At 38.8% G+C, this 24774-nt stretch overlaps 1 protein-coding gene across 2 annotated transcripts; it reads left to right on the top strand.

The window, feature by feature from the left end:
* Nucleotides 1-68: 68 nt before the first annotated feature.
* LOC130144371 (suppressor of tumorigenicity 14 protein-like) lies at nt 69-24743 on the top strand. 2 transcript variants are annotated; one of them, XR_008820100.1, is made up of 17 exons: nt 69-740; nt 1070-1238; nt 1904-2028; nt 2941-3008; nt 4015-4196; nt 4292-4330; nt 5075-5294; nt 8087-8226; nt 9686-9783; nt 10727-10839; nt 11798-11931; nt 15689-15796; nt 16850-16969; nt 17591-17774; nt 18471-18651; nt 20299-20435; nt 23030-23162. XR_008820100.1 is itself a non-coding variant. In XM_056327932.1 (17 exons), the coding sequence occupies exons 1-17, from the start codon at nt 525-527 to the stop codon at nt 23186-23188; spliced, it is 2484 nt and encodes an 827-aa protein (XP_056183907.1). In that variant the 5' UTR covers nt 69-524; the 3' UTR covers nt 23189-24743. The 2 variants fall into 2 exon arrangements, 1 of the variants encoding a protein (XP_056183907.1); XM_056327932.1 differs by having other exon boundaries at nt 18471-18742; nt 23030-24743.
* Nucleotides 24744-24774: the final 31 nt, after the last annotated feature.

Genomic DNA, 24774 nt, shown 5'->3' with positions numbered 1-24774 from the left:
CTAGGTTTTGTTTTTGTGCTTTCTCTTTCCCTCAACATGTATAAAAGATGTTATTTTCCCACACACATCCTTGATTTTCCTCTTTTACGTGCAGAATACCCTGAACTTGTTGGTTTGCTCACTTAGAACTGTTTCTGATTTCAAATAGGAAACGTCAACATGACTTGCTTTGCAATTACATTTATTCTGTGGTACCAGGGCTTGAAGCTGGAAAACTCAGGTGGTCTGTGGAGCTGCACATTTTTCTCAGAAATATTTCTGTGGATTCCACCAGGTGTTCATTAGAAGTTGCCTCATTTACCTTGCTCTGAGACTTTTTACCTGTAAATTGCTTGCACGTCCTTTGCATTGTATTGTAAATTATTTCCTACTCTTGTATTTCTGAAAGAAGTAACTGATCTGTTCTCAAATGATGAGATCCATATCCTACTTAGCCAGTTAGGAAAACAAAGAGTTACAGTGATGGTAACTTTTCCTCCCCACCTTCTTTGATTGCAGATCAGCTGGCTCCAGCTTCAAGCAGTATGGCAAAGGCGACAGGAGAGAAGCCTGGTGTGCATGGCAGGGAGAGCAGCACGCTCTTCTGGGTTATGTTTAAAAAAATAAGTGAATTTAGGAATTTGTTATTAGGTTTGTCAAAAGGCATTTGTCAAGGCGTCATGAAACAGGCTTTCCCCTCCAGCCGGGTTTCTGTGTACAGCATACCAGCTCCGTACGACTCTGAGCAGACTGCAGGGCAGGTAAGAGACGCCAGCTAAGCTTTACAGTAGGAACACAGTAAATGATCTCTCTGCCCACTTTGGTGTGTATTGACCTCTGTTCTTTGTAAACAAACTGCTCTTAACCAAAGCGATAACAATTTTTCCCCCCACTTACACAGTTTGAAATTCAGGCCACAAACAGGCAGACAAGAAACGTGGGGTTTGTGTGTGACACAATTGGTAGCACGGAAGATATTATCTCCGTTTAAACCTCTTTAAAAACTGAAAGGCTAAAAATACTAAAGTACAGTACAATAGTTCTTCTCTTGTTGTTTTACTAATTGATGCTTTCTCATGTCTTTCTCTAGGAAAGTCCAAATATTGACTACTGCCCATCCTACCAAGAAGGCTTGTGTCAGAAGTACTGTTTCTTCAAATGGATGAGGTTGTGTTTCTGGAGAAGATGGCTTCTAGGAGTATTACCTATAGTTTCTTTAGCAGTTACAGTAACCGTGCTAGTCCTGCACTATTCATTCTGTAAGTGTTCCTCCCCAGTATGGTCTGGGTGGGATGGGTATTTTGCACTGTGAATGTTTAGTACAAAAAGCTCTGCACTAGGCAGCTAAGCACGTAATGCGTGTCTAAACTACTGACCTTCCCTTCTCCTTAATGTCTTCGTTAAAGCAACAAAGTGCACAATAATTAGCAGTTGGTAGTTGCACAAGAATAATGAAGGCATATATTTTATCTCTAAATTTTTTTGTCTCTGCTTGTGAATATCATCATCGTTATAACTGTCATCTCTACCAAGAGCGTATAGGATTTAGCTGTCTATATTCTGTTCGCTTTTTCAAAACAGAATGTGTATCCAACCTATGCATGCATCTACCCAGACCTCAACACATAGCTGTTAAAACCGTACCTCTTCAGGAGGATAGCGCTACAAAAAAAGGGAAGTTTAACAATTAAAGCTTCCTAGTAGAAATGCCTGTCTGAACCGGTAGCTCAGTCCTTCCCTTCTGGGCATTGCTCTGTCAATGGGACTGACTCAGCGCGCTGTCGCTTCCTGCATGTTTCTTTTAACAACTAATACCTATAGATGCCAAGAACAATACATGCTTCTGCAAGCTTCTCGTTCCAGAAGCTTTTCTGTAATGTTATTAGGTGTGCTAATTTTTTTTTTATCCTTCCCCCTCCCCCAGCTCCAGCTTTCTGTTTTATTTATATTGGAGGAAGTGTAGAAATTCCTAATTTGACTTATACAAATGACTTCAATGATCCCAGGTCACAGAAATTCCTCCTGCAAGCAGAAGCAATCGAAAATTACGTAAGTACCCACCTAAGTATAGCAATAATTTAAGAATTGTTACATAGTCAGACTCAGAATGAGGAGAAGATTCCAGTTAGTTACAATCTTTTTTTCCTTCAAAACAGTAAGTTTAAAGCTAGCAGGTGCCTTGGCAGTGTACAGCTTTAGGAATATAGCTAGACAGGTGGGGCTGTGTGTCTCATAGTAAGGTCAGCATTTTCTAGGTAATGAATCTGGGGGTTTCAAGGTTATGGACAAATTATTTTTCTTAAAGGAATTTGAAGTGTGTTTTGTTTCATTTTACTCAAACACTCTTCCTTGCTACATCTTTCTCTTTGATTTTTTTTTTAATTATAGTTCCAATTCAATGCTTAACTTTTTGTTTTGACTTGTTTTCCCTTATCCCCCACAACAATGCTTGCTTTCTTGCACTTCTTATGTGAATTCTCATTTGTGAGATCAGTACTGTTTCCTGGGTGCATGTGAACAGCACTCTTAAACACAAAGCAGTTCTCTGTTAGCCTGTATTTCCCAAAAGAGCTAATCTGGTGTCTCAAAGCTGCTTTGTGCACAGCCAACACAAGTTGCTCATGTCCTGATTATATGCCAGAAATATAAAGATTGGAACAAAAATATAACAGTATTCATAAAGGCTTCTGTTTCATGGCTAATTACCGAGAGTTATCTCAATGGTCTTGAAATGTGATGTGACTTAGAAGTAATTTTGTGTGTGCGTGTGAGTGGAAATGAATGCACATTTATGATCCCTATTTGATGTATTTTGTGAAAATATGGATGGATAGTGCTTGTAATATGAGTGGGTGGTGAAGAAGAAAGGAAGAAAAAGGTAAATACTTCATAGTATAAGAGATGGTATTGATGCTAAAATGTAACACTTTATATTTTCTTTTATCATTATTTCACTGTCAGTTTGCAGAAACATATCAGTCTTCGTCCTTGGGAAAGTACTACCTGAAGTCTGTAGTGGCTGCTTTCAGGTAGGTACTGTTCCGGCATATAATACAAATTTGAGATATTCAGTTGTATTTGTCTTACCTTTTTTAGTTAATTTTATGTTAGCCACCTGGAAGAACATGCAGCTCTCTATAACAGAGCATGAAGAACACAGAAATGCACTTAAGTATGTAAGCTAATAGTGTATCATCTGTCTTGCCCTGTAGAACCAGTGAGAGAAATGAAGTCTGATTAATTGTTCCTTGGTTCATGGATTGTTTTGTAGTCTATTCATCTACTTTTGATTTTTGAAATCACAGTTCAGCACGTTTTACCTCTACCGCTTGCAGAATCTTATTTTGGTTTTGTCTATATAAGTGAAGTTCCTTTTTAACGGCTCAAAACAAAAATTAAAGGTATAATTTTGGGCAGGGCACTCTACTTGAGCTCCTGGTGAGAAATATAAATACATTGAGCAGATGGCTACTACTGTCCTGGTAGTCTCTGAAAACTTCTGAAAGGTCACTCCTTAGGCCATTTTGAACAGAGGAGCGTGATAGGCGGTCTCTTTGAATCACTTAATAGTTTGTAAATGTGCATATACATATTGCTTGTTTCAACAAGAATTCTGTGAAACGTCATATCAAATTGTGGGCATAAAATTATATTGTCATATGGCCCTAGTCTCAGTTAAAAACTATTGAGGAAAATGTGTCTGGAGCTGTAATATGATCTTAAAAGTGTATAATTATACAGCAGGGATGGAAACATCCAATTCCCTAAAAATTATGGCAAGGATTTTCTGAGAGGTATAATTTTTAGTCTCAATGTGTAACTGTTTAAGGAAGGTATTTTCAAGGTTTTTCTACTGTATAGAGAAAACAATCATTAAACAGGAGAGCTTTTTGCCACCACGTTCAGCTGCAACTCTTCATGCAGCCGTTCAACTGGCTATGAAAGTGTGCAAGCCGAAACTGCAGACCAGTGGAAATTCTGTCCAAAATACTAATTCAGGTGTATTTATGATGTATATTTTTTTTCCCTTCACAGTGAAGGAGAGTCTGGACTTCGAGCTTACTACTGGAATACATTCTGGGCACCACAAGATATGGTTGCTTCTCTTAAAAAATTAACCTCAGTGGAACAGAAAGGAATCAGTAGTAAACAAGCAGCTCATATGTTCAGTTCTTCTGGGGAGGAAAATTTTGATCTTGTTGCAATAGAGCTTTTTGGTAACGATGTACCTGTCATTTAATAGCTATTCTGTCTATTTTTCTGTCTCCAGTTTGTGTCTTTAGCTTGTGTGGCTGACATTATTAAATTTCAGTTTCAGATTCAACAGAATATGATGTGATGCTAAAATCAGGTGATTATGCTTCAATCTCAATATCACTTTTTTGGGGGGAGGGGAAATCATGTAACAGGAAAAGGGCAGTTTCCCTGTTGTTCTTACATCTGTAGGGCCTAGGAACCAAACCAGACTAGGGATTTCCCTGGCCTGTGTTCCAAATAAAGTCTGGAATGAAAATACTTCACAGCTTTTATTTTGATGTTCTAACTAGAACGGTTGAAATCTAATAGTTCCCACTGAATTGCAATGTGGGTCCTTTTCTTGGCATCCTTTAAAAAGCTACTATACAAAATTATACACAATTTATTTGCCTTGTGACTAGATAATCTTGGTTATTCATAGTTGGTGATCAAAGACTGCAGAGCTTTAATTTGCTTTGCTTTGTTTCTTCATATCAAGGACGCCTTGAGACTGACTTCATGTACTTAGTGTTGTAACTGTGTGGAGAGGGGGGAAGAGAAAAAGGCAAAGGAAGCAGTGGGTTTCAAGCAGAGATGGTAGCAGTTGCAGCCGAGTTCCCCACTGCTTGCTGAGCGTGCCATGAGCTGGTGGTAGTGAGGCATTGTCCTTCCTTGGCCAGAGAAGAAGGTGATGCAGCCTGGTAGGGAAAAGGGTTGTAAAGGTAAGGGGGGAAAAAGTGAGTAGAGTAGTCAAGAAGTGCAGGTAGGCAATTGTTACCACCTCTTTGGAAATTTTACCCAACAATTTATCTTTCAGCTTAACAGTCTTTCAGTCACTGATCTAGCTTCTTTTGTATAGCGGTATCCTTTGACCTGTATGCCAAGCCAGGTGACAACAGGACTTTAACTCTGATGAATCCCAAAAAGACTTTTTATCAATGGAGGCTGCGAGTTCCTTCTAACTATGTGGTGAGACTGGTAGTTATCACTGTGCATGGTGTCACCCCAGAAAGCTGTGCATCACACCACCTGTCAGCATATGATTTCCTTCTTCCTCTGCAGAACAAGATCATTACAAGGTATGACAGTACAGAGCAAAGATGTTTTGTTGAGCTGGAAACTCTCTGAAACTGTAGCAATATCAAATTGATATTAAACAGGTTCCAAAAATACAAGACTCCAAATTAAACTTAATTAAAAATCTTGTGTAAGGCAATAAAAGGATCTTCCATATTATCTGCCTCTGCAATGAATTAGAGTCATAGAATATCTGGAGTTGGAAGGGACCCATAAGGATCATTGAGTCCAGCTCGCTGCTCCTCACAGGCTACCTAAAACTAAACCGTGTGACTAAGAGCATTGTCCAGATGGTTCTTGAATTCTGACAGGCTTGGTGCCACTTGGTGGACCACTTCCCTGGGAAGCCCGTTATAAATTCCTGTGGGTTTTGCTCTACATCATGACTATTTTTTAATGGTTTTGATTTCATACAATTACTGTCACAACTCAAAAAGATACAGACTTAATTATTTTTTTAGAGTATTGTATTCTATTATTTTTAGAAAAAAACCATGTTTTAGAGCAGGGGTTCTCTCTCCTGAATATGTTCATAACAGGGGTGTTGTGTTTATGGAAGGCTCTGTCCTCAGAGCCCCTGTGTAGTCCGTTTGCATAAGTGAGATCAGATGATATTTAACCTTCAGTGGCCACACTGCTCCCACGCTCCAGAGTCAAATTTCACGTTTGGACATGTTATCTACCATGAACCTGTCTTCATTAACAAAATAAACAAACAGGTTTTAGAATCTGAGGATGGATTATTTCAAGGGGGGATTTTTATTTTATTATTTTTTATTTTAAAGAAATTTCAGGAGTAAGCTAGCTTGAGCATGCAGATTCAGTAGGGGTTTAACCTGTGAAGGGGTGGTCCTCTTCAGCTCTATTAACAGACTTATTTCTCTCCTTATGCAACACGACACAAAAGAATTTGCCATTGTGAGACTGTCAGAAGGCCAGGCACGGAGCGAACGCAGGGTTTTTGTAAGGAATTAGTCTCAGACTGTAGCATAGCATGAAGAATCCCCTTCATGCATCTGCTCTGCTGTTGATTATGGGTTATTGCTGGGCCTGTTACTCCACTGTGTATTTTTAGCAATGGTTCAGATTTTTAGGAACCAGAAATGTAGAGTAGGCATGAAAGCACCTGGAAGCTAGTAAAACCAACACAGGTGTATGATATAACAGATTCAGAGAACACTGATGCAATAAGCTGTAAGACGGAAACTTCAAAAATATGCATTGATGTCTATCTGTCGAAGAGCCAGAACAGAATTTGGTGACTGAAATTACATTAAAAGCCTGATGGTACCTCCAGAATAGTTGACTTTTTGGGGTTACTTTTATTGCCACCCTCTCAAATGTGTGGTTTTGAATAATGCTTATTAGTTTTCTACTTAAGCTAGAACCAGCTCTTTACATACTTGGGACACATGCAGTAGAACTAATAATAATATCTCCAATATCCATGACAGCCCGGAATTACTGCATTATAGCCATGATTCCCTGATGTTCAGGTCTAGGATCACACGTAGTGACTGAAATGATTCTCATCAGTTTCTGTAAACTGCAGTAATACAGGTGTTCAGTGACAAATATTAAGAGTGAGCTGAGATTGTGAGGTTTACTGCAAAAGTAGGTGTCTCATGAACAGCTCTTCTCGTATGTGCTTGCCTTGCTGTTCTGATGGTGCTGGGACAAAAGGTACAGCTAGAAGATAAGCCAGGATATCAACTGGGTCAGAGATCAAGATGCTAAAACATTTCCACATGACAGTGCAGAGGGGACTCAGATTGTTCATTTTATAAGGGATTTGGTAAGTATTATGAAAAAAAAGGAATTAATAATGTCTGCAAAAGGGAGGTACATTGCAGATCCACCCTAGAGTCTCATACAAAATGGGAGCAGGAAATACCCTGCTAAAACAGAAGACTACTTTTGGTTTAAGGTTCAAAAATTTGATTTTAATGCTGCCATTCTGGATTTCACTGACATCTAAGAACTTGATGTAGGGCTGTGATGGAAATAGTCTGTTACTGTGAGGTCTAATCTCTATTGCTTTCATTTGCTATGCATAGAAAAAAAAACCTGTTAGAAATTTTTCACATGCAGATTTGTAAATTAATGAAAAGAAATCCAAAATATGCTGTGGATTTCAAAATGGAATAAATATAAAAGTGAATTTACAGATGCAAGTATGAGTATGTGCAAGATGCATGAAAGAAGACTTTTCAAAATAAAAGTGGAGTAAGTTTGCAAGCTCGGGATATAAATTAACTCATCATTATTTAAACAAAAGAACAATAAGAAGAAGTAGTTGCCATGCATGGGGCTTCACATCTTGTGTGACAGTTTTTGTGACATGAAACCAAGCTGAATGTTAACAGATAAGAAATGCTTTGGGCTTGTTATCTGTTGCATAGACGCTGCTCAACACTGCTGCACTGGCATTCATTGCCTTTTCAGTGCTGCCCATTATTTCTCAGTGCTGCCCATTACTTCTCAGTGCCACTATCATTACTGAAGTAGCATAATCTGTTACTGATGCTTCTACAGGTCTGAAAACTCCAGGGCACCTGGCAGGCAAGAACACCTGTGATGGTCCCCCTGAGTGACTGAGCCGCAAGGCTGGGAAACTCTAGTGCCTTCTCTAGCATCCATTGGGGGGAAGAATGAAAGGGAAGTGGTAGCCAGGGGAATACTCCTGACTCACAGATGATCAGATCAGTGGTACTTCTGCCCAGTTTCTCGGCAAAAATGACTGGAACGTGGGAAACGTTTTAGGTTTCTTTATGCAATTTTGGTAATATTTCAGGTGGTGTGGACCTGGGGCCTGGATTCCTCCTGTGGTACGTTTAACTTCATCAAGTAATGTGATGTTGCTTACCTTCTCACTGGACCGAAGAGAAGAAAGCAGCATATTAAAAGCTCATTTTCAAGCCATTCCTAAAATCAGTAAGTAATTAATAGAAACAAGCATCTGATGTAAGCACACTTATTCCTGTTGTTGCCTCTAAAAAACCAGTTGATATTGCCTGAATGAATCTGGGGAGAGGGAATGCCGGCATGTAAGTCAGGGAATTGTCATTCCAATCCACTTAAATAAAAAGTCTGAGAACTGAACACAGAATAAAGAATGGTCTGGGAGACTTTTTGTCTTCTTGACTGCTACCCAAGCCATACTTCCCAGACATTACTCTTACTACATAGGTAATGCTGAGGAATGGTAGCAGAGCAGCCAGCCAGGTAGCACTACAGGCACTGTACGGCTGGGCAAAGCTAGACAGCCCCAGTAACAGAGCAGTTTTGGCCATCTATCCCCAGCCTGAGGAATCTGTGTTTAATGAAAATGGAAAACAAGAGCAAACACTTCTAATAAGTCTTTGATCCTTTTCTGAAAACACTGTTCAGTGTAGTTAACTGTGTAAGAAAAAGTGTAAACCCAAGAAGTATATTCCAAACCTATGGACTACTATGAATTTTGCAGTTCTGGGTGATTAGTGAAATATTCTTGATAACAATAAACTGTAGTATTTTACAGAAGATATAGGGGCTTCACAAGTGAAAGTTTAGCCACGTTTGGTAAGGTCTAAGTGAAAGAATTTTGACAATTAAGTGAGTAACTATTTTTTAGCTTGTGGAACAAATAGGGAATAAACTTCTCCAAAGCTTACACATTTTGGCTTATGTCTCTGTGGGTGCTGCTTAGGCAAATGCTCATCCTGCGCACATTACAAATTGGAATTGCTTCATTGTTCTGAAGATGGGCACTCCAAATGATGTATAGCCCACTTTCTGCCACAAAATTTTACTATTTTAATATTTTTTTTTATTTCTAGTATACACAATTTGCATTTACTATGTTACCAAAAGGGAACCAAAAGATTAAGGACTGTATATCTAGCAGAGTTCTTGGTAGAAAATAAAACCTCAAAGGTACTGTTCAAATGTGGCATGAATTTTCAGACTGAGAACTGATACACAAACTTCCTGCTTTACATGACATTAGAGGTTTCAGTTCATTGAGCTGATTGCTTTTTAATGTTTGAAAATGTTTACAGAAAAGTCAGAAGTAAATTGGAAGGGCGAGGTTTGTTGTGTCCACATTTAATTGCTTCTTCCACTTACCACAAAAGAACGTTTGGTTTTTTTTTTTTAAAAAAAAACACCTTCAGTTAGAGGTGCTTTGTATTTATCCTTAATTGTAATTTGGTCCAAAAATAAGAGAAATTCAATCTGATGGGGAAGTGGAAGTTGCATGATTTTTCTGTTAATACGGGCAAAACATGAGCTTAATACTGTTACAACCCATTCTTCTAACTGTACATGGGGAAGGGTTCTAGCAAGTGGAGTAGCTATGCACTTTAGCCCAGCTGAGATAACTGTGTTCCTTGCTGATATATTTCTCTCCCAGTGTGTGGTGGTCATTTTATCTCCTGGAACGGGACACTGAGTTCCCCTTATTACCCAAGTTACTACCCACCAAACATTGACTGCAGCTGGATCATCAGAGTAAGTGCTGGGAACTCTTCTGAGCAGTGGTGACTTTGCTTTATGTGATATAGATGTTGGGAGAAATGGCTTTTGATGTGGGCAAAATGGAAGGAAACACTAAGACCACTGCACCTGATGACTTCTCAGGCACCCATTTCTTTTCTGTCCTATGTACAAGTGCCAGTTATGGGATGGAAACATTGCCAGCATCCAAAAGTTTATTATCCATGAAAGAAACAAAGTGATGAGTAAGATGACAACTCCTAGCAGCGAGAGAAAATTGCTAATAGTCAGGGCTTTGTTTCTATGTCAAAAAGAAAAAAGTCATGTAAATCTTGCCTCATATGATGTACCACACTGTATTTCCATGAATTCTGTAGAAACAGGACCCTCTCCGGCTCCAAATCCTTTGGCAGGATTAATCTGCTTATGATTTTCACAGACTTCCCGATGTGTTTATCTGTTGCTCCATTAAGCATTTAACCACCTTTTTTGACTTTCCCTTGAAAAGGATGCTCTTCATATCTATGAGTTGGTAACAATCTCCACCTTTCACCTGCTCAATGAAAATTATTAGCAGCTTGTAGCACAAAACTCTCATCTATGTGCAGGAAAGGGAAGAAAAAGGCTTCCTAAAACACAGAGATCATAGCTAGTGCAGTTGAGTGACCAGCTGCCATAGATACCTTAAATCTCTTATCTGACCAGCTGAAACACGTGGCAGTACAAACATAGCGTGAACCTCAGGTACAGGGCTTTGTGCTGGCTCCAGGCAGGCTTACACTCCTTTATCTGGCACAGCCTAGTCAAAGTCTTTTAGTTCTTCAAGGTGCCGATTTGCATAATAAAACATGCAGTGGTTTTAGCCTGATAATAAGTAAAACAAGATTAGCATCTTAGAAGCACAGGCCAATTCCTTCTGTAGATATGTGTGTCAGGATATTTATCCTTTGATTTTTAGGCACCATTGCCTGGTTACAAGCTCTCATTAAAAATCCTTATAATACAAATCCAAGAGAAGTCTCCAGGGTCCAGTAAATGTGATAAAGACTGGTTAGAAATCGATGGGGTTAGGTGAGTAAATACACTATTTTCAGGCATGTTAATTTGCATTTCAGTGTTCTGCACAACATACTGTACTTAAGAAAAAATGTCTTGCCACTTCCAGTGCAGAAAGATACATTTCAACAAAAATTGGCATGCTTCCACTGAATTTCAGTAGGGTAATGTTTTTAATCCTGCCCTGAACATTTGTCATTACATTAATTAAAGCATCCTGGTTTTCCTACCCTGTTAGGCACTTACTTTGTTGTTCTCCTTAAGAGCAATGACATAGTAAACTGCAGGACTTTATGCAGCTGCAGCTGAACTGTAAATTCCTGGCAATGGTCTTGACATGGGGGAAGAGCTCATGTCATGTGAAGTTTCATTTTCTATACTACTTAATTTTCAGTGATTTAATTGTTTTCTGTAAATAAGAAAAATTGCAATGTATGTGCTTAAAACAAACACCACTGCCCACCCCCCAAAAAACCCCAACAACAAAACAACCAAAAAACCCCAACAACCAAAACCCTAACCAACCAACCAAATCAATCAAACCTCCCAAAAAACAGCACTCAGAATAATTTGTCTCTTGGAAGGACTGTACTGAAACAAGAAACAACTGTTGGATTTGGCTGTATGATTCCATTGGTGGGCTTGGGATTTGCAGGTTTAAATGGGAAATCTGAAATCAAGCATGCTTAGAAGCTGGCTGTATTTATGAGGTAGAATCTGCCATCCATTATCTTGCTGTATTTTGTTTCAAAGTCTGCTATTCCCAGAAAAGTTGTGGAGTAGAAGGCCTTTAGAAATAGGCTAACATTTCTGTTGGGCTGTTATTAACCCTAAAAAAAAAAAATAAATCCTGATCTTTATTGTACTGTTTTAAAGATTTTTGGCATTGGTACCTCTCAGTAGAAGGAGAGGTAGCTGGATGGTAATTATCAGTTTGGTTAGAAATTAATTATTCTCACTTTTGCCTTGCTAGATACTGTAAAGCTCTTTCAGAAAACAACAGAAACAGAGAATATGGCTATTCTGTTGCCATCAGCTTCCATTCTGATGAACTGGTCACCCACAGAGGCTTTTATATTGAATACAAAGCCTTCAGTCACACAGACCGTAAGTGCATAAGTACATACTTTAATTTCTTAGGAGAAATCTTCAATAAGCCATGCTTGACAGACCAACCACGTACTTTTTTAATTAACCTAAGGACAAGAGACTAATGTTTAAAATGTTATTATGTATTTAATTGAACAAATAGATGTACAAAATTAGATAAAAGATACTTTTAGAAGCTAGTACTTATTTGCTAACTTCTAACAACACTTCTGTAAATAAAAGTAAAATTTCCCAATTTCTGCAGATCTAATTATTTGACATTTTGCTAACATCTTAAAATAGCCAAGCTGCAACATGAAAGTAGTATGGCAGAGAGCCTCTAGGCATAACACTTTTGCCAACAGGACTTAACCATGAATAATCAGTCGTCTTTTTAAAATCACAACTCAGCGTGCTCTGGATCAGCTTCCAGGTTTAGACACACCATTGAAGTTTTCACTAGGAGTCAGTAAGGACCCCTTGCTCGCAAGTGTTGCAGAAATATGGCTGGGTTTCTTAGAGCCCCTTTCCTGACTTCCCATTCTATGCACTTCTGGATCAGTGTTAGATTTTGGGAGGGCTTCCAAAGGGTGGAACACAGATTACTGGTGATAATCCTTAAAAAAGATACATCTGCGATACATGGTTTGTAAATGCCTCCCCTTGCCTTTACCCAGTGAATATCTAGGTAGCTAAAATTCTGTGTGATTTCAAGAGATTAGTTCAGTTGTGAAACCTCTTCGGATCCTCACCGTGCTTGACTGAGTGTAGTACTGTTCCTTGCTGACTTAAAGTGTTTATGAGATCTCTGGCACAGGTTCTTGCTTCATGCCTTTCATGAGAAGTAAGTGGCAGACTTTGTGGTCAGCCATTCTATACGACTCAGACATCTTCAGGAATTTCTTCTTCCACCCACATGTGTCTCTTTCTACCGAAAAAAGTCACACACTCTGCTGTGTTCTATGGTTACTCTGGTTACTGCCTCAAAACCAGTTCAGAGACAAGCCAAAGCCCCAAAATACTTTTTAACAGAAAAAATCCCCAGTCTTTATCACGTGCACAAGTCTTCACTTTCTGCGTGCTCTGCTCTGTTTCTAGCACTGAGGCAGCAAGCAGATGGCTCAAAGTCACGTAATCAATCCTTAGTCTCAATTTTAAGGAATCTTATTAAGACTCACCAGGAGGGGTAGATTAACTGTGATGTCAGTATCAAGTCGATGCAGTAAAGACATTTGTGGAGGCTATCTGAGAGAGCAGCACGGATTGAGAGCACTGGTCTTCCACTACAGCCTTGCCTGTAGCAATAGTAAGAGGGAGGGGGAAAAAACTTAATAAATTTAATTTTCTCTGTACCTGCAGTCACCTACCTTCTTGGTGGGCTTCTTGTCATTGTTGGGAGCCTATGAAAGCATGCTTATTAAAAATCACAGGTGCTGCTCTGATCTGACCTGGAAAGCATGACCTGAATAACTTCAGGGAATGGTGAATAGAACACAGGGAGACTCCTGCTCCAAGCTAGGCTGGCTGCATAGCATGTGCCTCCCCCTGGCATCACATGCAAGGCAGTGAAGAGGACTAAATGACTTTAGATTGGAAGTGATTAAAGAAATGTGGGACAAATGTGCTTGCTCCTTCAATCTGATTTAACTGTTAATTTGCATGTGCTGCTAGAGGGGAAAAAGTTTAAGTTGGCTTGACCTGGACAGAAAGAGGAGCTTTTAGCTTCTTATTCTTCCATACATTACCTTTTTTTGGGTTTTTTTGTTTGGTTGATATTGGTTTGTTTTTTTTGCTGGCACATCTGAAAAAGTAGAGGAGAACAAACATTTTTTATATGTTGCAAAGAAACACCTTAGCATCAATACTAGTTGTTAGCTAAAGTGAAAGAAATACTTGGTGACAGGCTGTTTCATAATTAGTTTGCTAAATTTGAAAAGTGTTTGATAAAGCACTTATTCACATCAGACATGAAGTTGGACTGTAGTAGTACAGAGGCGAATTTCTGCAACATTTTAATGTCAGGAAATTTGTATTTCTAGTACTAAAGAGAACTAGTTTTAACATTTTTTCATTCCACCTCCCCCACCCCCCAGCCCTTCTTAGATGCTCCTGTGTAAAATACATTACCTTAACAAACTGAAGAGGTGTTCACTATCGGTAGTAATTATGTATCTGTGCTAAATCACTTTCTACCCTGAGAGCGAGGCAGTGAATGTGAATTTAATTTTCACAGTCCATTTAGGTGAATATTGATCCATGTAATTCAGACAGTTTGATAAAAATCTTGCATTGATTATGCCAAGTAAAATAACATTTCCTTTTTTAACATTCAGTTTAGTTTTTAAATGACACCAGCTTTGGGGTTTAATAGCATTTTACTGTTCCTTCATGGTGCAGTCCTATGTTAATGCATTTAGACTGTAACAACATTCCTGGTGCCATTAATTTCCTATTTTTCTAGCTTGTCCTTAGATGTGCAGGTAGAAAACGCGTTCCTTCAAGCAATCAGTCTGAAGGCTGCAAAGCTGCTCAGGTGGTGGGGATGAATTAGGTTGTGGTAGGGCAATTATTTCGCATTTGTGTTCTTCTGTAAACAGCTTGTTCCAGGAAGTTTAAAGGCTGGCTGAGATTACCTCTAAAATATTGGTAGCTATTTTTAAGATCACATGAAGGATGTGGGTGAAGATCTGAAAGTCTGGAGGAGAAGCTGTGTAATGTATCTCTTTAATGAGTGGGAGAACAGAAAACCTAGAATTTTACACCAATTTTACAAGTTAAGCTTCCAAAAATAAAATAAAATTAAGCAACAAGTAGTCAAAGTAAACTCTTTGTGAACAGTGAAAAGGTATTTAAAAATGGCATGGAGTTTGTTGGGGTTTTTTTTGTTTGTTTATTTATTTTGTTCTTTGCTGTGAGAGGGTAAATACAGGGGAAGTTGTACTTCGACACTGCCTTGTGTGACAAACTTATCAGTAAGTAAAGGAAACATGGTGAGAACAAAAACAGAGAAAACTGTTTCAGGGAATGATTGCCAATGACTCATTACAAAAAGGAAAGGATAATTTTGTTATTGTTCTGCCACTACCTGTTATGGAATATGTCATGATTTTTTGTGTATGTATGATTTAAATGATGGTTTAGAGAAGATGTTTATGGAATAGGGAAAGTGCTATACAATAGAAAGAGGGCTGTATTTTAGAGGGATGTGTTTATAAATGATCCTGACAAGCTGGAGAATGTATATGGAGAAAATGATATTTTATTTAATAAGAGTGAAATCTGAATATAGGTAATCAAATAGGCATGTGGATTGTGTAAGTTGCCTTTCTGCTGAAAAATGGCCTGGGGGTGATAGTGACTCAAAGCTGACCTGAGGGCCAAACAAGTCATAAAATTTTCTGTGTGTGTTTGGTTCATTGTTTTTTAAAGTGTCATGCTAGGATGTAAGACAGGAGTTTGAAAAGATCTTCCCAGTCACTAGTGGGAAGGGTTCAGCTAGAGTACTGTATCCAAACTGGGCACTGCCCACCAAAGATAGGGAACAATGAAGGGATGCCAAAAGGAGTGACCCAGAAGGTACTCCAAGGTCAGAGTGCAGCACAAGTTAGGTAATGCAACAAGCCTCTCTGTCACTGGAGGCTATCAAAGCCAAGGTAGACTAATATCGGGCAGAGATTTCACAGTAACATCAAGGTGACCTCTGGCAGGGGGTGTAGCACATGGCGGCTAGCCAGCTCGTGGGACTGTAAAGCATTTACAGGCCTTTCTTCTTCAGGCTGTAATCCAGAACAGCTGAACTGTGGTGATGGGAAGTGTAAGCAGCAGCATAAGGCTTGCAAAGATGATGACAGCTGTGGGGAAGACAGTGATGAGAATGACTGCTGTAAGTACATATTCCTAGCTATTTTCCAAAAGACGATGGAAGGCAGAAGCAGAAATATGCTTATTTTAATGGATAAATGCAGTATTTCTAAGTATTTTTTCATAGCATGAAGTACAACTTTCATAATAGTGAAAACAAAACATGTAGAATATAACTAGCTCTTGGGAGAGTCTAGACAAGAAATTAATGAAGCAAAATCCAAGATAAGAGTCATTTTATTTAGATGACCTAACCATAGCTTGCAGGTGATCCTGTCAGAAAGCACTTCTTCCCAACTGCTGCTAGGTCAGTACCAAATAATATAAAGGAGAGAGACATAACAGCCTTGGGACTTTTGCCCTTTGCCACATGCATGGTCTTTTGGTGATGGACTTTACTGGTACTGCTAATGTCTCCCCAGTGACTTGCTGCATTTTGGCTTTATAATTTTTGCCTTGCTTTGAATCTTAGGTCCTTGAGGTAGCCAGAAGTATGTCCTTGTTTGTTGAAAAAAAATACCCCTCATGCTGTTTAGAGGTCATTGTAAGCAACTGATAATAAGAATGAAAGTGGTGGAAGCCCATTGTGGAGATCTCTCTCAGGACTGCCACGTAGTAAACTATGATAGTCCTTAGCCAAAAATTTCTTGGAGGGGAGGTATAAAGCTCTTCATCAATTTTTTTCAGCTTTCACTTAAAAAGGTTGACTTCCAGACTTTGAAGATTTATAATTTGTAATGCCAATAGTCCTGGTGAAGGTGAAAACAGATCTCACGAGCCTAGCTTGCTCAGTTGAGTTAAATAAGATGGTAGTGAGGATATCTGAAGGCTCTTCTGTCTTTTTCCTCATGGACTGTGGAGTCTGAAATGAATGTGATCATTAATGAGAGTGGAACTCTCATTCCCTCTGTCCCCTCTCCAAAGAGGGACCAGTTTGCACCAGTACAGACTATGACTTCTAGCAGAATGGAATGTGTAGCTTTGAACAACTTTCACAGACTAGGTGGAATGTGCAAGTATTTTTTAATAATTTGAAACCGTGGCTCCAAACATGTGATGCTATTTTCTCTCTCAGCCTACAGAAGCTGCTCCCCTTATGCGTACAAATGCCTCAATGGAAAATGCTTGCTGAAACCAAATCCTGAGTGTGATGGGAAAAGAGACTGTGCAGATGGATCTGATGAAATGAACTGCGGTGTGGTAACATTTATTTAAAAATTAGTGAGTCTTGAGAAACTGAGTCAGAAATTTGTGTTATGGTCAAGCATTATTGGATTGAGAATTTATTAAACCAGATGTGAATTAAAAAAAAAATAATGAAACTCTTGGTAGCATCTGTATGAAAATGTTTGCCTTGAATTTTGCTTTGATTCATTTTAAGTCCACTGATCCTATTCTGTCTATGATGACTTATTTCAAGCAATGCACGCTTCCAAGCTAAGCTGGTAGATCTTAGTGCTTGAGCTGAAAGAAATGCAGTCAAAGAGCTCTGTATGTAAGGAGGGAAAAGATATGAGATTTTATTCAAGCGAACTTTTGGAAATGCCCCAGCATAGTATTGTGCTTAAATGTCTGTTTGAGTTACTAACCCTTTAGAAAGCTATAAGGGAGGATAGGCAATGATTGCTTTATTCCTGACCTACCCATTAAGTGAAAATGGGCAAGTACCCTTACCTTTTTACCAATTGCACAGTAAGAAAATAGGTTTTTTCCCCAACATCTTTGAGGTCCATGGATAAAAGTTTATGTATTAAGCATAGCAAAATGAAATGACCTTGTGGTTTTTGTTACTATTTTATTCAATTTTTTCTATTAGCTTGTGGAAGACACCAGCTTAAGAAAAATAGAATTGTTGGAGGTGAAGATGCAAGATCTGGAAAGTGGCCTTGGCAAGCAAGTTTACAGATGGGAGCACATGGCCACGTATGTGGCGCATCCGTTATTTCCAATAGGTGGCTTGTATCCGCTGCCCATTGCTTCCTGGATTCTGGTTCGGTGAGGTAAGAAGACGTTATACTGTTGTAGAGTATCTGCAGTTTAATAACCTTACAGTGGTGCTTTCAAAATTCTGCAGCAGCTATTCCTTGTCTAGGTAGGCTGACTCTGCAACATGATAGCACTACATGAACCCTCAATATTGTGTTCTGCTGGCTTCAAGAGTCCTAAGTATCTGAAGCAATTATTTTGCCAGTGAATCCTGCATGGTAAAACACACTTTTTTGTTAGATTTAGGGTAAATACTATTTTTTTAGACAGTTTTTTAGAATTTTAGAATCACTTTTAGAAGGGATTTTCCAAGTAGAAGCTATGACATTTTCTCTCAAGAAAAGGACTCTTTGCTGATAAGTGGAGAGTAAAACTCACCAATGTTCAGTTTAGGTAGTGTAAATTGAGAAGACATGCCTCCTGCGTGTGGCAAGGAGGAAAAAGAGTTTAATGATACACTTCTGACTTCCAAAGCATGGTGCATTGCAAGGAATTGGTCTTGCAGCCCCAGGAAATTATTATTTTCAAAACAGTAAATAAAAACATTACTTAACTTTTTAGCAGATTATAGTGAATCTGTCTTCTGAAGTGCTATTCTACTCCATTTGCTTCGGTTTTGATGAATCTCATCACTGAAAAGCAGATAAAATGGAGTGAACTGCTGCTGCATCATTTTCCAATGGGACAGTCTAAAAACATTTTCTTTACAGATACTCCGTTCCTTCGGGATGGAGAGCATATATGGGCTTACATACTATTAATGAAAGGAGCAATCGTGTAATTATGAGATCAATCAAAAGGATTATCGTCCACCCGCAGTATGACCAATCTATCTCAGACTATGACATTGCCCTGCTGGAAATGGAAATGCCTGTGTTCTTCAGTGAGCTGGTACAGCCCATTTGTTTACCCAGCACCTCTAGAGTATTTGTTTATGGAACTGTCTGCTATGTAACTGGCTGGGGAGCCATAAAAGAAAATAGTATGTTAATTTCCTGGATATACTTCTTGCAAGTTTGGCTTAGTTTTAAACTCTATCAATGAAATACTTGTAATTTTGAGAAAAAAATACCTGTGGTTTAATTAATAGGTGTGTAAAAATCTAGAAAATGTCCCCTTAGCTACAGCCTGTGAATTCTGAAGGTTTGCTTGGGTGGCAGGTGATAAGTGACAGTATGCGTACTCAGGTGTCATAGACTATTGGAAAGCAAACGACTATAGATTTACAAAAGCATACCCATTTTCATGCTCATGGCTCATCTTTACAGGTAAAGAAAACAGCAACTTGCAACTATTGCAGAGAAAGAATTTGCCTCTAAGGCTGTGTTTGGCAACAGGGCACCATGAACATCAATATTTGCAGAACTGCTGTGGAGGAATTTTTTTGTGTTGTCTGTCTTAAAGGCAATTTCATGTATGTCCCATGAAGAGTTCTGCTTCTGCGCAGCTGGAAGCAACATGCTGCGGTGGGGAGGCAGGAACAAAGCAGATTTGGAGAGGGGTGGGGGGGAGCCCGCGAGATATTGACCCTGGCTCAGCATCATACAGGAGCCAGCTCTGAAACCTGGGCTTAGGCAGCTCCTCAGCATCACAGTGGTCCCCACAGTTGTGCTGAGACCTAGTTCCTCATGTTTGATCAGAAGCCATATGCTATGGTAATTTATGTGCCTTTTTAAAAAAAGATTTAAATCTAGATAATAATGCAGTAGCCTACTGAAGCATAAATGGCTTTACAACTGATGCCTTCTTACAATGTCTTGCTTTTTGCAAAATTATGTAGGTAATATTTAAAAGTTAACATCACGGCATGTGAAAAAAACCATATTTTTCTATCTTACCTGTTACATTCCCAGCCAACCCTCAGAGCCGAATGAGCAAACAAGCCAAAACCCAATACTTCCTCTAATCATCCAGGTATTGAAAAGGTTCTGTTCACTGTTGGGCCAAAACATGATGAGGATACTTAGTTCACAATGACACTTTATGCCAATACTATAGTACAGAATTAAGTTCTTTGTACCACTTGTGATTTACAGGTTTGACTTTTAAAAATTATTTATTTTTCCCCTCTCAGCTTATTTCCTCAGCTCCTTTCCTAGAAGTGAGAGGATGGAAAAGAACGTCAAAATTTCATTTAGTAGCACTTGGACAATGTTTGGAGCACAACCATAGTGTAAATAACAATGAAAATCTTTGATCATAATTTGAAATATTGTTCGAAATTGGCCATGCTGTGTGGAATCCTATATTAGAGTCATAATTTGCATGGCTTTTTTACTACTTTCTGGCAGAATGTAAAGATAAAGACTAAGGAAATGGAAAGGTGGTGCATAGGGTTCTCTGTGTCTAGGTGGTAGTGTAGACAACAGCTTCCAAAAGCTGAGGGCAGGCAGCAATTAAAGAGAAGGGAATTACTCTCCCATCATCAGCTGGCTACATTTTGAATTTGGTGAAATTCTCTCTTGTTTTGAGAAGCAGTATCTCTGTTAGAAATCTCTGCCGCCATAACCTCTGCAATATTCTCATAATTTTTTCTAGGTCATCTTGCCAAAACATTGCAGGAAGCTCGAGTGAGAATCATTAACCAAAGTGTTTGCAACAAGCTGTATGACGATCTTATCACATCGCGAATGCTGTGTGCTGGAAATCTTAACGGTGGTGTTGATGCATGCCAGGTAATGTGTAACTTGTTGAAAAAACTATAGAGGAATATTTGCTTTCATTGGAAAACTGTTCAGAGTTGTGGTATGTTTGTGGTTTGGTTGTGTTTAGGTGTTTGGGTTTTTTTTCTTTAGTAATAGCGAGGTGTCACGAGTGTATGCTTAATTTAACATAGCAGTTAAAGGCTCTCCAAAACAAGGAAGTAAATTTGGCATATATAATCTCTGAATCTCTTGAGAAATGCTGCTTTGCAAAGACAAGGAGTAAAATGTATCAAAAAGAATTCTCTTTCCTCTTCAACAATTACATTTCCCGTAAAAGAACAGAGATGTAAGGATAAAAAGAAAAAAGTTAGGCCCATCTCTGATTTTTGCTAGTCATGTTGATTTTTTTTTTTTTCCTTTTTTTGATGTCTGGGTGTGAGATTAATAAAAAAGTCAAAAGTGTGATGAGTAATGTATTGTTACAGGGAAATACAGAGGGCAAAGGTAAGCTAGGTTTGGTAACTGCGACATTGCCTTTTAGTTTGAAATGTATGTAATAACAAGTTTTGATTACATCATGGTATCGTAAGCTGTACAACCTAGTTTATTTGCACACATGATCAAAAACTGTTTGGATGTACTTCAGCTGTCTTGACTCTGCCCTCTTTCTCTTTCCCTGTTATTAGACTAGCTGTCTACTTTATCGGTATTCAAACTTATTATGATGAATATTCACTTTCAAAATTCCCAACATGGTTATTATACCAGTTACTGTGTAAAGGGAGATAATTTTGTTACTGGTGTTAGACTGTGGTAATTCGACAGAATTTTTGTGTAATTATATAGATTTTACTATTTTAATGGAATAGGGTAATTTTTTAAGATCATAGCTCATAATAGGTCAAAACTCTTTATACACAATAGACTGTCTTCAGGATCTTCCTGCGGTCTCAAAGTTCTAATTCAGTGACTTATTGTTTTTGTTAATTTTGTGTGCAGATTGTCTATAACCTTAGACCTTGGAATTGTTTTGCTAAAACATGTTGGCTTAGAGGCTTGCTGTTCCTCCAAAAACTGTGTTGCTTAAGAAATGCCCTTGAATCTTTAAATGGACATTTTAACCAATTTGGCTATATACCATACTGGTCAATCCAGTTTCCCAATATAATATGCTGTGTTTGAGTCCTCTGGGCTTTTAAGTTCTTAGTCTGGGTGGCATCTTTGTCACGATTTTCTGTCACTAGTAGATTTCCTGTGCAGTGCTTGAGAAGAATGATGTTGGCAGTTCAGGAAATCCCCATAACACCCTGAAACTACTTTTACTACAGATCCAGACTTGTGGGCGCCCCGATTTGTTTCTTCATGGACACATAAGCTGTGTGTGCACTGCACAAGTTACGTGAAGTTTCCAGACTCTTTTCATCTTTAGAGGATGTGATACTTGCAGTGAGATAAAAAGCATTTAGTCGTTTAGACTCTGTTTTCTTATCGCTCTAGAATGTTTTTTGATCTTGGTTCCTCTTTTTAGGATCTGTCCTCTCTCCACCAGCGTAGAGTTCCTTTGGTCTTTCAGAACTTGTCGTGTAATTGGCTGGACTACGTAGCCTCCTTTCTCAAGCCACTTTGACATCAGCCTCTCGGATTATCAAAATTGCCACTATAACAACAGCCTGAGAGACAGGAAGAACTGTTCTGGCTTCTTTTCTTATTTCTTGATAGTTTCGCTTGGTTGGGTGATGAAGGCTTTCTATTGTTATGCTTTTCTCAGTCCGTGGCTTTCTTCTGACCTCTTCCACGTTTCAGCTCTAACTGGGGGCAGCAAACGAACCCCAGAGTCCACTTGGAGGCTGCCGACTGCCTTGTAGACATAAGGCAGAGCTGCAGAGATGAGCTGCTTCCAGAACTGCTCAGGCTTCCGTGGTTTGTTCGCAGAAGGCACACAAGGATGAAACAATGAAGGACACAAAGCATCTGTGAGCCCAAATGCATCCTGATCCTGTACACTGAGCTAAATGGGAGGTTTATTTTTCTACATTGCTGTGCAGAGCTGCCTGTTCCCTTTGAGAACCCAGTTCTCATGTGCACATTCTTTAATCTTTGTTTCTTCCTCTCCCTCTGTGAATGTAGACACCATCTTGGTTATGAAACTGCTGATAATATTTAACTGTGCTTGTTTGGTTTTTTGGTTTTGGGTTATTTTTTGTTTGGGGACGTATGGTATCTTTCTGTTCCTGCTTATAACACAGTGTAAGAGTTCTACCTTCAACCTGTGAACAATTTATGATCAAATGATAGCAGAATTCCCACTTTTCATCCCTGTTTTCTCTCCTCAATCAGCCTGTGATCAGTTGCTTTATGAATCCTGTAATGGGACATTAGCAATGAGTAATTTTTTAAGCTTCTTGCCATCGCTTTATGTTGATTGGTATGCTGCTTCGTAAGTTAAAATAAATTGAATAAATTTGACAGCTAGCTGGGTATGTTCTATCCAGAAATAAGATTCTAATATTAAATTGTAATTTGAGAAAGAGGGAGGCAGGTATTTATTTAATAACCTAACCTTGGTTACAGTGCTGTGTGTGGGAGGGTGCATACACTAATGGCTGAACTCCCTTTCATTTTAGGGAGATTCTGGAGGTCCCTTGGCCTGCACAGGAAAGGGAAACAGATGGTACCTTGCTGGCATTGTAAGCTGGGGTGAAGGATGTGCCCGGCGCAATCGTCCTGGTGTTTACACGAAGGTGATGGCACTTTATGACTGGATTCGTCAGAACACAAACTGATGTGCCAAGCAGAAAACACAGATCATCTCACTTGTGAAAGCTGTTTCCTACAGTAGTCTATCATCTTCATCTCTGCTGATATAACATGAAAATGCCATTGCCTGTTTCTTTGTGAAGGAATGCACCTTCTTAGTGAAGAAACTATCACTGGATTCATCTTCCTTATCCCCAGCAGCAGAAACAGCACTGTCTTAAAACTAAATCAAATGGATTAGGCAAAAACCCAGCCAAACCTCTCTTCTGCAAATCTTCTCCCTTCCTTCCATCTCCCTTGCTATCTGTATATCTATATACATTTTCACATACGCATATCTGGCTATTCATGGCCATTATACTCTGTTCATAATACTACCTTAGTGATGTTACAGGATTCTAAACATAAATAACTATTTCATGTTTCTCGAATATACAAATAGTATAAGCGGTATAGACTAAAAAGCTGAGATTAATTCCCTCTCTGATTATGTTGCCACTGAACAACTGTTCCTTTGTGGACTGTAACTTTCGGGCTGTCTCCTGTGTTTTCCTAAAAACACTAGTTACACAACTTGCAGATGTTAGGGTGCAAGAAATTTTCATTAAATAACTGGAAGCGCATCATTTAGGTTCTTTGGGATTATGTTTAAATAAGAGGGAAGAAATACTCAGTTTTAAGGAATTAAAAGGAAACTGTAGTGCTTTCTTACATTCTCTTTACAGTTTGAGCATAATGTAGGGTTTGGAGTATGTTACAAGTATATTTCTGCAGCTCTGGCTCTGGCACACTTTGTGAATTTTTAACATGCTCCTGGTTTTGCACTGGTTTTCCTTATGTCTTTGGTCTGCAGCAAGCAGAGTTTCAGGGTCAGGATTTATTTTTTTTTTATCTGTCCATGGGTCATGCTACACTGAAAGGAACATAAAAGGAAAAGGGACTTATGTGGTGGGATGTGTCCTTGGACTCAAAGAAAGTAGAAGATGAAATGACAGCCATACTACTTTAACCCTAGCAGTAAGTCTAGCTTTGATAATTAGAATCTCCTGATGAGATAGTCAGCCCAAATCTAGATGATTTAAGGTTTCCAGAGCTGTTTATGGGACTTAAGAATGCTGGTATTCAGTTTAATAAAAGATCTGTCTAGATGGTCTTAAAATTGTGCTCAGTATTTGTAAGTGTTTAGCTTTCACTTTTAGTTTACATTAAAAAAATAACACAAAAACCCATAACCAACCAAAACCAAAACTGGCAATTTGAATACTAGTCATTGCTGTCCACACAGCACACGTTTTTGTTCTACAGTACAGAAATATGTGATTTGTGTGGGGAAAACACTGGAATGAGCTAGCGCTGTAATCTGCATGCAGTGAGATTCCTGTGTCTAACACTGATTTTCCTTCCTTTCTTGCACTGGTGTTGGGCATTTCCCTCCCCACGATGCTTGTGTCAAACGCTACATAAGCTATACTCAAAGCCTGTATTTTAGGGGGTTTAGTATCTTTAATGGCTAGTCAGTCATTCACATCTTCCTTTTTAATAAACACGTACTAAAAATGCAAGTGGCTATGTTTTATTCATTTGATTGTGCTTCTGAAACCTCTAATCCCCA

Source organism: Falco biarmicus, chromosome 2, assembly GCF_023638135.1.
Source record: "Falco biarmicus isolate bFalBia1 chromosome 2, bFalBia1.pri, whole genome shotgun sequence".
Lineage (NCBI taxonomy): Eukaryota > Metazoa > Chordata > Aves > Falconiformes > Falconidae > Falco > Falco biarmicus.
This window is presented reverse-complemented; position numbering and strand designations above follow the sequence as displayed.

Coding starts and splice junctions, on each gene's coding strand:
- LOC130144371 (XM_056327932.1), top strand. CDS start 525: ATGGCAAAGGCGACAGGAGAGAAGCCTGGTGTGCATGGCAGGGAGAGC. Junction 2,029..2,940: donor CAGAAGCAATCGAAAATTAC/GTAAGTACCCAC, acceptor TTTCACTGTCAG/TTTGCAGAAACATATCAGTC. Junction 11,932..15,688: donor AGCCTTCAGTCACACAGACC/GTAAGTGCATAA, acceptor TTTCTTCTTCAG/GCTGTAATCCAGAACAGCTG.